The sequence below is a fragment of the Varroa destructor genome, unplaced genomic scaffold (genome assembly GCF_002443255.2).
Source record: "Varroa destructor unplaced genomic scaffold, Vdes_3.0 BEIS01000002.1, whole genome shotgun sequence".
In the NCBI taxonomy this organism is placed as follows: domain Eukaryota; kingdom Metazoa; phylum Arthropoda; class Arachnida; order Mesostigmata; family Varroidae; genus Varroa; species Varroa destructor.
In genome coordinates, this window is record NW_019211455.1 from 41,857,701 (window position 1) to 41,872,151 (window position 14,451).

Here is a 14,451-nt window from a genome sequence, read left to right on the forward strand (position 1 = left end):
TCTACTTACTACGAGGCTAGCGCTCGACGAGCGTACCTTCTATGCAAGCTTCTGTCATTAACGGTTTCCGCACGCTGTTTGTCGCCCGAACTCGATCAAAATATATACATAGAAGTGATAGATCCAACGAAACTACTGGTGAACAATTGAGATCATGTGATCGATAGCAGCGATGTTCTACTTAGACAGAACTGTGTGAAGCTTTTTGAAATGACAGCTTCAAAGACGACCGTAAAACTGATTTGTCAGGGCGGCAACCGATTTTGTCCACAGGGGGTGAGTGTTAATAAATAACAGATGATTTTTATAAACACTGTCCCCGAAGATGTTTGTATGTATGTTGTGAGGCGTTCTATAGGACATCTAAGCGGGTTCGTGAAGGCAGGGTGGGTCTGAATAAGCCGTTTTGCGTTGAGATTTTTTGCACTTGCTGTACATGGCAATATAATCGGTGGAACCGCGCAAAAAAAAAGTTAAACAAACATAAATTGGCTACAATTGCCGAAATGGTTGCGTGCCCGGCCGACCTAGCTATATATGTAAGCATTATTAATAATAGCCGATGATGTTCTTAAATTAGATTATTTGAAGTTCTTGTATATATATGTAGTTCTTGTATATATATATATATATATATATATATATATATATATATATATGTAACAATAGTGGATTTGATTTTATTAATATTTATGAATTTTCGGTTACGTTTATTAATCGATAAACTAAGTGGATGTTATTAAATGGAAATCATCTATAAATTCAGTGAATATAAAATCGGACGCCAGATAGAAGTGGAATTGTCTAACGCCAATTTGACGTGTGAATCTCTACATGTATCACTGGGAGATAACGACTTACTATGAAGCTGAGGTTTTTTCTTGCCTTTATTCTAAATCTTTCTGTCGAACAGAGATAATGGCGTTCCCACAAATGATCATCTTTCATTCCTCTATTTGTTTTACACATGTATCAATTAAAGGTTTTCGGCTCACCTTTCCTGTGAACTCTATTTACTGCACGGCTATCGGCCATATTGCAGATGGACTTCCTGGCCGAGAACAGCCCCTGTGGGCAAACTCTACTTAGAATCGTGTCGCAGGGTCACACCATCATTGCCAAATTGACTCGACTCTCATCAATGATACCTTCGCAACTGAGCGATGATCGATATTCCGACATTCTACTGGATTTCAGTTACTTCAAAAACATCGACGCGTTCGAAAAGCGGCTTGACAATGAGCCGCGAATAGCCGAAATGGACGAGGTATTTAAAGAAAATCATCTTGAGTCATTGTCGAAGTTATATCTTGCATTCGAGTGTGTTTATAGTTATACCGTTGAATTAAATCAGTTTCTCGAGGAGCTCAACGAAGGAGTCTACATGCAACAGAGTCTCGAATCCGTTCTCGACAACGTTGACGGCAAACAGTTGCTTGCCGAAGCATTGTATATATGCGGTGTGATATTATTGTTCATTGACGAAAAGTTCGAGGGAACGGTTCGTGAACGAATACTTGTACTGTATTATCGGTATTCAGCGCAGAAGTCCAACATCGACTCAAACATGGATGACGTGTGCAAACTTCTTCGCTCGACGGGATACGTGGCTCGAAGCAAAACGCGTCCTGCTGGTTATCCCGAGGACTACTTCAAGAGAGCAGGTGTTGATCTAGGCTTCGTTGTATTGCTCTTGGGCCGCCTGCGCTCCGATGACATCTACAATCAGATCCCGTTGTATCCGCAGCCGGAACATCGTAGTGTGGCGCTGGCGAACCAGGCGGCGCTGATCTACATTGCACTATTTTTCTATCCAAAGATCCTCCATGGCGAGCCAGCCATCATGCGCGAGATTGTAGATCGGTACTTCCCTGACAACTGGGTGATAGCCACTTACATGGGCAATGTCGTGAACTTAATCGATGCCTGGGAGCCGTACAGGGCAGCAAAGGCGGCCTTGCAAAACGTCCAAGATTTGAAGGCCGTTCAGACGCGTTGTGAAAAAATGCACAGGCAAGTTGAAGAGCTGTTAGCTCAAACCGAGCAGCTTCTCAACGAGGGTGTACCCACTTACGAACTGGTACTCGACGAAGTGCAAAAGCTATTGGCTGCTGCAAGAATGCGGAACGTGGTTCTTCGTTGGCTACTGTTGCATACGGCCATGGTTCCGGACACGGTTACGAAGCGGGCCCGCCAGCTGCGCGATATCGTCCTGCAAAAGCACGACGTGCTCCAACTGTTCAAGCTGTTGCTGGTCACAGCGGAATTCGAACACAAATTTAGGGAAATCTATCGGGAGCTGTTGCGGCAGAAGAATGCTAAATGGGAATTCTTTAAAAAAGAGAGTAATGAAAGACTTCAGGAGCTCTCTGAAGTCTACTCTGGTAGTAAGCCACTTAACCGGATTGAAAAGAACGAGCAACTGCAGGGATGGTTCGAGGCAACCGTTGAGCAGGTTACCAATCTTAGCCATGAAAGTCCAGTTGCTGATAGCAGAAAGATCGTTCAACTGATCGACGCGCTGAACAAAGTTAAACAGTATCATCAAATAGAAGGTGAATTTATACATGGATATTTAGAACTAAATGGAATATTTGTTCATCAGATACATATTTGGTTGGGGGCACTTAGTTTAAGATAGAAAAGTAAAAGAAATATTCGTTAAGCCTCAGCTAAAGCCTTGAATGATCCTAACTGATACATTTGTTTTCCTTTTTTTTTTGCTATAAAATAGATAGTGTTAAAAAAATGCTCGTTAAAAAAATAAATAAAAAATGAAAACAAATGATACGAGACTATAACGTTTATGCTTGTCACGGTGTTTGAATAGGTTGTATTCAAGTGAGGCAATTTGTCGATGAAAGCCGGCAATTTCTGCACTGTATGCTACGCCTGCTGTCGGTCAATGTTGAACTATTGACGAAATTGGATGTAATTGTAGATGTTTCGTACGCTTGGATACTAATTGATGCCTATACAGCCCATATGCAACGCAGCATAAAAGAGAATCCTGGAACAGTTGTGAAACTGAGGACGATTTTCCTAAAGCTGGCATCGGCTCTTGATCTGCCCCTTAGGCGCATCGTCCAGGCAAGATCACAAGGTAACATGCGTCAAAATTTAATCGAAAACAACCAAAGTGTATCCGCTATTCATACTTAGAAGTAATATATTCTTATACGCTTTAAATTGATTTACACGAGCTTAAATTAAAATCTAATATATTAGCTTTGTATAGATTAATAAGTATTTCATCTGATTATCATTATTTGAACTTGTCCACAGCCGCTTCGCATAGCAATTATGTATGCGAACTACTAACACTTTCAGCTGAACCTAGTAAGACTATTTTTCCCTTAGCAAATACCAACATTTTTAATCATATAGTCACTATTGTATCAAGCACGAGCATCATCTATTATAGTGTGTAACGTTATACATATTGTGCCGTCAATTTCCAGATGTGGAAGCCGTATCTGCCTTCTACTCACAGGAGCTAGTCAGTTATATACGACGGGTGTTTCATATTATTCCCGAGACGATGTTTTCTCTGCTGGCTCGTATTATCAAAATTCAAACAAGCCACCTTCAACAACTGCCTCCGCGTCTAATGAAAGACCAGTTAAAACACTTCGCCCAGATCGATGAGCGTGTCGAAGTTGCTAAGCTGTCCCACGACATCAGCGTTTTCACTGATGGAGTCCTTGAGATGAAAACCACATTGGTCGGTATCGTCGAGATTGATCCGAAACAATTACTTGAGGACGGAATTCGAAAGGAGTTGGTTAATCAGCTTAGTCTGTCGTTGCACAATGGTTTGACGTTCTCGTTGAAGCCGAAGCCGGGCGAAATGATGGAAAAGTTGAGTGCTCTCTCCAACATTATAAGCCGATATTATCGATCGTTCGAATACGTCCAGGACTACATCGGCATCAGGGGCCTGAAGATGTTTCAGGAGGAGTTTGCACGTATAGTCAACTACAATGTCGAGCAAGAGTGTAACATGTACCTCCGGCAGCAGATACACGACTGGGAATCGGAGTATCAATCACGGGAAATTCCTATCCCGAAGCATCCCCCGATTGACGGGACAGCTGCGAATTTTGTCGGGCGTTTGGCAAACGAACTTTTCCGCTTAACCGATCCAAAGTCGACGATCTATGTCGACTCGCTGTGCACCTGGTACGATCGAATAACGCACAGGAAAGTCATTATCCTGACAGAATTTTCGCTACTACTTCGGGCGGTAGGAGTCGTCGGCATGGTTGGATTAGATAGGGTGTACTCGTTTCGAATTGCTACTGAACTTAAGAATATGACTGATTCACTGGCGAAAACCCTTGACACACAGATCTGGGTAGAGGGATTGGGCGCGGTGCAACGGACTATGAAGAAAACTCAGCCCGAGGCTATGGCAAAGCTGTGGGCGTCATCGGCTGCAAAAATTGCCAAAGTCTACCCGAATTTGGTCGCAGCGTTAATGCGTGTCGGACAGATGATTCTTCTCCGACGCCATATCGGTCATGAGCTTTACAAGAATGCAAAATTCAACGGGAAAAATTTATCTGCCGCTCTGACAAACCTAAACGATGCGATAATGTTGCAACTGCCTGAACGGACACAGCCAGCTGACAACGAATTTATTGATCGACTTTCCAACTACCTTAAATATACTGGACTATACGAGCCGGTTCGACAGATCTACAATGAGCAACCAGCGCACCCGATTCCGAATCTGGCCATGTTCATGGCACTTTTCACCACCACATGTATGCCGAAGTTTGCTTATTCTCGAACGGTTGGCTGCCTCACAGCCAGAAGCAAACAAACGATAGATTGTGTCCCCTTCACGTTGGGCGTTTTTGTGTTTCTTGCACAATTTCATTTAGACTACAGCGAAGATTATGTAGGCCTACTCTGTCAATACCTAAAAACATGCGCCTTACCACTGATAGCGGTTGGCCGAAGCGACCCGGACCTCACCAGCCTGTTAACATTTCTCGACTACGCCAGCGTTGAACTACACTGCATCGATAGGCAATTGCTGTGTAAGCATTTACCAGAGTTTGTTCTTACGCAGTACAAAAATTTGCTCATCCTCTAAGGTCCAGGCGAGGTTTAAGTTGAGGGATTTGCCCTTGAATGAGAAGGAATGGACACGTATTGACGAAGACTATGAACATGATTAACTCGCTAACTCGTTGATTTTATAACAGATAATACTGGCACCCCTGGCAGAACTCGATAGATGAAAAGTGAAAACAAAGGAGAGGCAGGCGAAAAGCTATCTAAGTGATTAAAAAGGTGCTATGCCGCCGGTCAAGCTGGGATATAGGGAACAAGACAGGGGCGGTTGCAATCGTGTATAGGTGCATACCTACGAGGGAAATCAGGTTACAGCTATAATATGATCTACAACAAGTTGTGCAGTAGTGTTTTGAATGACACTGAAATATAGATATATGGAAAAATCGCATGACAGAGAGAAAACGAGAGGCTATAAAGACACGCTGCTAAATCGAAATCATGAAGTTGTCGACCTATTTCGTTGGGACTCTCGAGAGGTAAAAGTGTTATCGCTTCTCAAAGTGACACCTGTATTCTGGCAATGTCCAGTTAACAATTGTTTTATTCAATCAATCGCTGGTGTGAACCGTGAAAAAATAAAACCAACTCCATATTTGCCTTGGAGTTTTAATGACTATGACAGGAGCACTTGTTTCGTCGATAATGCACAATTTTTAATAGTATTGTTATCCTTATCAATGTGTAATTTTAACGAGGTTACATTCGAAAAATTGAACCTTTTTTATCTTGCGGTGTTGCCTCTAGAAAATTAGAACAGATCGCGTTGGAACCCATCCGGACTATTTTATACGGTTAAGGGACGTCTGCAATGTACATCGTCTTGGCTAATCCTAGTTATTATTTAGAATGATTTATTACAATTTTGTCTTGCAGTTAAACCGAGACACTGGTGTTATCGAGAGATTAATTAATTGATTCCCTCTTTTCTTGTTTTGTTATTTTCCTATTAACAATCATATAAATCTATTTTAGGGTACGACGGCCAACTCGGTGATGGACCCCTGTGTGTCCTTGCACAGTGTGATTTTACGGAAATTTAAATAATTTACAGTAACTTGACAGGAGCGACAAGCGAATTAATATTTTTATAACTGTTACAAGTAAACGGCACTATATATATATGGGAGTTCTGAAGAAATAACGTTTGCTTTAATCGCTCTCGTGCATGCTTTACCTAAGTTTATTGAGCAAGAAGTTTGATGTGACGTTATATACTATGAATAAACACACGTATTTTATTACAATTGCAGTAGATTCAATTATGTACGCTATTCGAAACCCAAAATCAACCATAAATGTTTGAAGGAAAAATGAGCGTGTTTTTAATCACATTACTTAATTAACATTGACAAAATCAGCACACGCCCATTGCTGCTTCAAATTCTAGTGTATGTTGATAAATCAAGCACGACCCACAAACGCTGGACTTTAATTTGAATAAACTCCATGATGCTGGCCAAGGATTTGGTTACACAATAAAGACATGCGTTTAGTTAAAAGGAGAAATTAAATAAAAATCAGCGGCACAGAACCCAGACAAACAAGTGTTATATACGTGGATATATCGTACACCCAGTGGTGAGTACTGAAACGGACTCGAAAATACTCAAATAGTTACAAAAAATGTAGTTTCAATTTCGGTCGGTTAATCGCTAGCCGCCAGCGATGGGACCTCCTCATCGCCACTATCTGATGAGAGCCGTGCGACAGTGGAGAGTGAATAAATCCGCTTCCGGTAACAGATCACAGTGGCCTCATGACCAATTCGTACGCGTTGTGTAGCAGTACCTACGTGGCCCCGTTCTGGTATGATATAACTTGGAGATCGTGTTCGGAGCGAACAAATGGGTTATTTTAAAAAAAAAAATGAACCAACGCCTTTCCTACGGACCCAGTCGGCACGCCGACTTGATCCTCAAACGTGTAAGAACGAAAGTCCTTCCAAGGACAAGATTAAACGGGCTAGTTGGTAGTGGATAAGTTGCAGTGCTGTTTCCTGTTTAACTTTAAGAAGTCAGAAGATAATGAGCAGCCTTCAGCAGACAAACCTGGCCGCAGCCGGCCTTTTAATCGACGTGCCGGCGTCTTTTGTTGTAGCTGCAGGTAATGCGGATGCTAAAAATCAACTGTTCGCGCATGTGGCTGGTGGGATCAAGCTCGCCAGAGGATTTTGCCAGCTGTTCTACTTGGAGTTTAATATCGACATCGAGGTGAGGACGCTGGACTAATGGGCCGCACCGCATGCCGAGGCTGAGACAAGTTGTATCAATCGTATTTTTGAAGCATATTGACGTGTGGCCTCGGGTGCGGGTCGCCAAGCAGGCCTTCCGGCTTATTGATGCATGAAAGCAGCTTCTGATTATCGGGAGGAAAGTCAAACAGAAAGTGGGCGGGAAGTAGGTAAAATTTTTTTGCTGTCGTTGACAATCTGTCGCCTGTTATTGTCGGGAGGCCCTTCCTTTCCATTTTGACCAATAAACAGCGTAATATGTCGCACCGCTCATAGGTAGTTTTTTCCATTCCATTCCATCGGTTTTTACCCAGTCGTTACCAGGAAGAAGTCAGCCGATGCCCCCTAAATCGTCGAAGTGATTGCTGACAGCAGCTGGCTTGCTAATTATCGTCCATCAATTAGTGAACCGCCATATCCTGGAGCGCGAAATAAGAGTAGGGTTTAGGAGTATGCTTGCAATGGACAGCGGCTACAACCAGACGCTTACGGATCTGCCAGCATGGCGTCTCGCAAAAGTCGATCTGTAGTTAATGAGCCACTGGGCGTCCTAGGACATGCTTTTTCTCGTTCTCATAAATGAACACTGCATTCGTTTCATTTACCCTCCTCTAGCTCGAAAAATAGAACTTGAGTAATGGGAGACGCGCTGTTTGCCCTTCAGGATCATTACAGGGCCATAGACGCAGTCGTCATGGACAACGAAAGCAGTTTTCGAGGGCGACATGGCAATCAGTACTTACAAAACGCGCTTCATCATTGGCCACGAGAAAACCGCTAGATAATCCGCTTGCAAGCGGAATGGTAGGGCGATTGATCTGCACAACTTGGGAAGGGCTATTTGCATGGTTGCTTAAGCTGTTCAGTTTCCCTGTTCCCGTTATGCCTCCAAAATTGTCTTCAGAAAGGGATAACGGTAAGCAAGGCCCTAGGCGGAACTTTTTTCGAGTTGCTCCACGGGTTTAAAGCCACACTGCCTGATGGGCCTTCAGAATCTCGGTCAGTTCAAGTGTCCAGCCCCTTTGAGTCTGAGCTTTAAAAAGCAACCCACATCCAAGTCCTCCAGCGGAGATGGGTGCCTGGAACAACACCTTTTTTGTCCCGTCACTTTGGCCTGGGGAGTCGGTCCTTCATGAAGGCTCCTTGTCAACAGTCCAATACGTTTTTGAAATTGCTGCCAAAGTTCAAGTCTTTGTGGAAGGTTGAAGTGAGTCGCGCAGTACACTTAATGACAATTTTCAATTATCATTTTACAATACGGAGAAAAACTAACTACGTAAAGGCCGTATTCCTGGTTGATTTGCATATTGTACACTGCTTGATTTCAGTTTCATGGAAAATGTAACCTATGTCAAAATATTCTTGGGCCAGAAATACGAAATAGTGCGCTCGAACAACAATGTACAAACTAGATATACTCTATAATTACTTTCACTAATAATTTTTAAAATCTGATGACTATTATTATTAAATATTTTTGGTCTGTATTTATTGGTCGATAGTCTGAAACGTAGCTAAATTGCATATAAGCGCAACATAGTTATATATGTGTATAGATAGACTTAGCCTCGCTACATATATATGTTCGATCATTATGAAATACAAATTATTATGAAAGACAATTTTTTTAATATTTATTATTTGTCTCATCAACACGAAAGTTAGCGTCTACCTAATATGAATAGCCACTGAGAATTGTAATCGCGAACGCATTCGTTTAAAAAAATGTGTTCGTTGTGCTCGTAGTTAGATTATTTTTAGGAATATTACTTATTAAATGTAATAAGTTTCTCTTTAGACTAAATATACAACATTCCTACAAAAAAAAACTATTGAGAGAAAATATTACTATTGATAGACTGAAAATTGTTTGAAACCTCGAGTTGAATCAAACCTTTACTTATCTTTTACTGTGCCATAATATTTGACAGGGTTGTCTATCAAGGTATCCTGCCTAATATAACATTGTTTTTCCACTCCATCTATATATAATGGCCTAAGATTTCAAAATATTCGAGTTTGGTACTGCCCAAGTAAAAGACAGATTTAAATGGATGGCTGCCCTTTACACTACGAACGAATTAGTCCTTGTTTCAAACCTAGACTACTAAATGTTTCCATGTTTAGTAAGCAAAGATATTATCTTTTACGTTTAATAGGCAAAGATATTATCACTCCATTCTCACAGAGAGGCGTAAAATTCATGTAAGGTCTCTTGTATATAATTTCTACTCTGTAGCCTTCTTCATTTTTTTGTCAGCGAATCGTATCTGCGCGGGCTTGAATTGGCGCCACTCGCGCGCGACCAGCGCCATCTAGCGGACGCCAAAACGGGCAAGATCGCGGCGTGGCGTAACCTTTTTCGCGACGAGGGCTGACCGTGACGGTTGGGTGGTAAGCTGAAGCCCCGTGGAAACACGAAGTGCTGATTACCCCACGTCTCCAAACGAGTTGTTGAAAGACACTCGACATGGCGTTCGTCAAGGTCGTCAAAAACAAGGCCTACTACAAGAGGTTCCAGGTGAGTTTTCGTCGAAATCAAACCTTCGCTCGACAAAATCCTCAAGATACTACTGAATTTGCTCCGTGTGTTTGTGTAAACGTGCAATATATCGCTCGTTAACAGCGTTATGCTTGTTGCCGTTGCGGGATACCACGTGTGGGTCGTTAGTGTTGCTATTTCAGCGTCGTAGTGGAGTATTGCGGCATAGGCGTGTGCTTGTGAGTACGGATAATATTCGTTAGAGTCGCTGTGAAATTGTGAGGTGCAATGAAGGCAGCGGCATCACCAATGGGAGCGGGTGACGTGCTTAATGCAGTTGATCAATGAAGTCGGCTAATTGAAGGCGAAAAAGCCTCTACGTAGGATACGGCAAAACGTACATTAACGATTATATTATAGCCAATGTTTGTGATACCTGTAATGGTGTCATTTGACCAGTGCATCGTAGTGTTGGCTTGTGAAAAGCTTGTTATCCCATGGAACTGTGGATGATCGTGCGCGATATATCGCCTCGTTAAAAAGTGTCTTGAGAAAACGACATCGCGTTGAACATCTATAGAACATGTTCCTTCACGAACATGTTTCTTCACATCAGTTAACTGGTTAGGTTGAGGTGCTGCTTGAAAACTGTATATGTATTATGCCTGATGTCCAATTTTGCTATCATCGTTACTACTACTATTATTTATTCTAATGCTAACAGGTTAAGTTCAAGAGGAGACGTGAGGGTAAGACCGACTACTACGCTCGTAAGCGTTTGGTCGTCCAGGCTAAGAACAAGTACAACACCCCTAAGTATCGTATGATCGTTCGTGTGACCAACCGCGATATCATCACCCAAATTGCCTACGCCCGCCTTGAAGGTACTATTTATAAGAGCAAAACCTGGCCATACCTTTTAGGGATGTGCAATTAGATCATAATGTGCACCCTGGGATTCAAACGTCAGTTCTCGCTAGGCTGTTCGCTAAAGCACGTAAGTGCACGGATTAAAATAATGCTACTGTCAAAACATCGCTCGTTCTATAGCTTTGATGGATTTCCGTGTAACCGTACGGTACGGAAGCGAAGCGTGCTCTCTTTTAAGTAAGGGTTTTTATAATAGAAGTCCAGTCTCCGTTAGTACAAGAAAATTATTGCTTTCCTACATATTGGGTCAGCCAATGCCTTCATGTCATTATTCACAGGTGACGTTATTATTTGTGCTGCATACGCATCGGAACTTCCTCGCTATGGAGTAAAGCTCGGTCTTACCAACTATGCGGCGGCATACTGTACCGGCCTGTTATTAGCGCGTCGCCTACTGCAGAAGTTCAAGCTTGATACCATCTATAAGGGTCTTGAGGAGGCCACCGGCGAAGACTATGAAGTTGAGGACGTTGATGATAAACCCGGTGCATTCCGCTGCTACCTCGATGTCGGCCTCGCCAGGACATCTACTGGTAAGCTATCATCGATTCGATAAGTGGGTCATGTCTGAATTCGATGGGACGCACGCTTAACATATTGTTTAGTCAGTTCTTTTGTTCTACTTTTCAAAACACCACCACTGTTCATATTGTTGTCTGGAAATTTACATCTATTGCTTTGTTGTTACCGTGATAACGCAGTGTTATCGTATTTTAACTGCTAAACTAAAAGACATGAAGGTTTGGAGTAAATCCGCGTAGACATATTTCATTTCGTGATGGAAAGAGCCAGGGTGACCGCCTGGCAATGCCAAACGTGAAGTTCGGAAACAGGTACTTGAAACAAATGAACTTCGGTACGTTGGTTTGCCCTTTATCATAGCATCAATAAGTGCAACTCACTTGTTCGATGTTACTTCAAGGGCGCAAAGCACCATCCTCTTAAACAGGTTTTGAGGCATTTTCATGGATCACTGCCTTACGTGAGCGGATAACAAAAACATGATATACTTTCAATGTCACTGATCTCTGGATAATCATACGAAAACGATTCTTGTAGGGTAACATTATTCCATTATGTTTACAACGCTTCCTTAATCAGATGTTGGCCAGTTGATTCCCTCAACTGTTGCGAGCCCTCGTCTCGTGAGGGGAGCGAAAACCGAAAGTCTGCAATTTCACTCCATGCAACGGCTGAGAGCCTTGCTGGACTCACGTTGTCGAAACAGTTGACCATTTGATATGTATGTCTTTCGACTAAATTATTCAATCAATTCGTGTTGAAAATTGGGATGAGGGATCTCTCTGTAACTTCAATTATTAATATAGATTGCTTCGTATCGACATCTTTTTTTTTGGTAAAATACTTATGCAATGATAGTACACATAATATTAGTTATGTGACAGATGAACCCTACTAGGGAAGCTGTAGCTGTTAGATGTGTAGTAACGAGATTGCCTACTAAACTTAGGGACACGTGATAGTCTACAGGCGCAGACACTTAGCTGGTCGAAGCCAGCCATCGAATGCTATGGAAACATTTAGGCATTGTGCACAATGGTATTGCTAGGTATTATTTTGAATCGTGACTAGCACTCTTGTTGGTAAACTACGATTATTGCTACCAAATGTGGGCCATTTAGACTCTACATAGATTGTCATTTTCAGGTGCGCGTATCTTTGGCGCGATGAAGGGGGCCGTTGATGGTGGACTCAACATCCCACATTCGAACAAGCGTTTTCCCGGCTACGACGCCGAGTCGAAGCAGTTTAACGCTGATGTGCATCGACAGCATATTTATGGCCAGCACGTTGCCGACTACATGCGTTCGCTTTTAGAAGAAGATGAAGAGGCGTATAAAACGCAGTTTGCCCGTTACGTAAAGGAGGGTATCTCGGCGGATGATATCGAGGCGTTATACAAGAAAGCCCATGCAGCCATCCGCCAGGACCCGGTCCATAAGCCCAAGCCAAAGAAGACAGTCGAGAAGAAGATATGGACCGCGCAGCCGATGACGCGCGCTCAGAGGAAGAGCCGTGTCGCCCACAAAAAGAAGGCTTTCCTGAAAAAGCTCGACGCCGGGGATGCTTAGACGTAGCTGTCAATCATAGACCTATAAAACAACGTTGAAGTTCATGCAATGATAATGACGTTGTGAAGAAAAAACGTACTCTGCCGGACGACCGGCGCTTGCCGGTTTGGGGTGGGAAGACAACCGCCGTCGAAATATGGGGATAACCTGGACCTACAAAAGAAATAAAATCTGAAAATGGCGGTTGAAACAAATCTGTGCTCATTTATAGATATAATCGATAGATATTTACAAATTCAAATAGTTAATCATAGATGTTATTAAGCGAGAATTTTGGGGAACTATCGAGGGTTGTCGATTCCACATTAGCGTCTTAAACGGTATGCTGTATTGTTCAAAAAGCACGTGCGTCAACGAACTTGATATCTGATATTGAACTGAAATAGGCTCTATTTATAGTTACGATATTCTCATCTAGATCATAAAATATATATGGTGTTCAAGAATGCGAATAATTCTACTCTATCTACCATTTTGCCGTCGTTACCAAATCCTTTCTAGTACATACCCTTAGTTCAACAAATACCATGTACGTTGCATTTTCCGATATCATCTGTAGCACCTGTGTACATGCAGAAGATATTGGGCCAACGGAAACAGGTTAGCCAAAGAGGTCTTGATAGGAAAACCCATGATGACAAGGACGCCCAGGTTTACAGAGTTGCACGACACTTCAAGGTCCACTGGCAAAAAAGGGAATTGGCCTTGATATTTCAATAGCGCATAACACTCCCTCAAACCAGTGTCTTGTACGAACTAGTGAAGATCCGGACTGAAATGAATAGTTACCAAACAAGTGAAAAAGCAAAACATGCAAGAATAACATCTTCCGGGATTTTCTATTTATATGGCATGGCACTCTACTTGTCACAGTTTATTTTTGTCAGTTCTAGCGATTTACTTAACTACATTGAGAAGTGAAAAATACGAAACGTGAACTCTGCAGGATTAGCTTTAATTGACGCGGTGGATCTTGTAGCGTTAAATTGCCTGAATGTTTGGAGTGCGGTGCCGTTTATAGAGCATCTGATAGGTAATACACTTTGGCTGCTGTTTTATTGATGTTATCGTAATTAAAAGAGGAGTGCGCTCAACGGAGCAGCGATCTACTGGTACGACGCTGTTCTTATTTTAACCATGAGCTTCATAGAACTTATTTTTTCTGAAAAATATATTTTATGAAGGTACAACGAAGTTGACTTAATTTCTCAAACAGCGAAAATACGCTCAAACGGGCTCACAGAGCCGGAGTGCTTTTAACGGGATGACTTTTAAAGCCAGTGCGGAATTACTACAAACGGCTTTATTAAACCACTTTTTGTCTGAAAGTTTGTCTGTATTTCACCGACGCAGCAAGTTGTTAAATATTAAATACATAAAACCCTAAATTTGTTCTAACTACAAAAAACAAGTGCGAATATGTAGCGTATCGCTCACGCAGTCGTTTTTTTCATTTGTAGAAATACATTGAACATGGAATCGCTTTTGTATCTTTGAGTAGTAAATGCCGTATTAGTAAAAAGAACTAAGACCGTAAGATAGCCTACATTATAAACATACCTAGTCCTATTGTCGCATAGGCTGATACTACCCATTTTCTTGTCAAGCTATGAACTTAAACGAGTATC

General features: G+C 42.1%; 2 protein-coding genes across 6 annotated transcripts; both read left to right on the plus strand.

Annotated features, from left to right (window-relative positions):
• Positions 1-61: 61 nt before the first annotated feature.
• Positions 62-6,332, plus strand: Strump (WASH complex subunit strump). 5 transcript variants are annotated; one of them, XR_002671239.2, is made up of 5 exons: positions 62-276; positions 1,043-2,555; positions 2,831-3,103; positions 3,462-5,564; positions 6,061-6,332. XR_002671239.2 is itself a non-coding variant. In XM_022793176.2 (4 exons), the coding sequence occupies exons 1-4, from the start codon at positions 211-213 to the stop codon at positions 5,102-5,104; spliced, it is 3,495 nt and encodes a 1,164-aa protein (XP_022648911.1). In that variant the 5' UTR covers positions 62-210; the 3' UTR covers positions 5,105-6,332. The 5 variants fall into 5 exon arrangements, 4 of the variants coding, with proteins under 4 accessions (XP_022648911.1, XP_022648912.1, XP_086836306.1 ...); XM_022793176.2 differs by having other exon boundaries at positions 3,462-6,332; XM_022793177.2 differs by having other exon boundaries at positions 119-276; positions 983-2,555; positions 3,462-6,332.
• A 3,327-nt stretch (positions 6,333-9,659) lies between these two features.
• RpL5 (ribosomal protein L5) lies at positions 9,660-13,017 on the plus strand. Its single transcript, XM_022791473.2, has 4 exons — positions 9,660-9,839; positions 10,525-10,684; positions 11,009-11,263; positions 12,399-13,017. The coding sequence occupies exons 1-4, from the start codon at positions 9,789-9,791 to the stop codon at positions 12,821-12,823; spliced, it is 891 nt and encodes a 296-aa protein (XP_022647208.1). The 5' UTR covers positions 9,660-9,788; the 3' UTR covers positions 12,824-13,017.
• Positions 13,018-14,451: the final 1,434 nt, after the last annotated feature.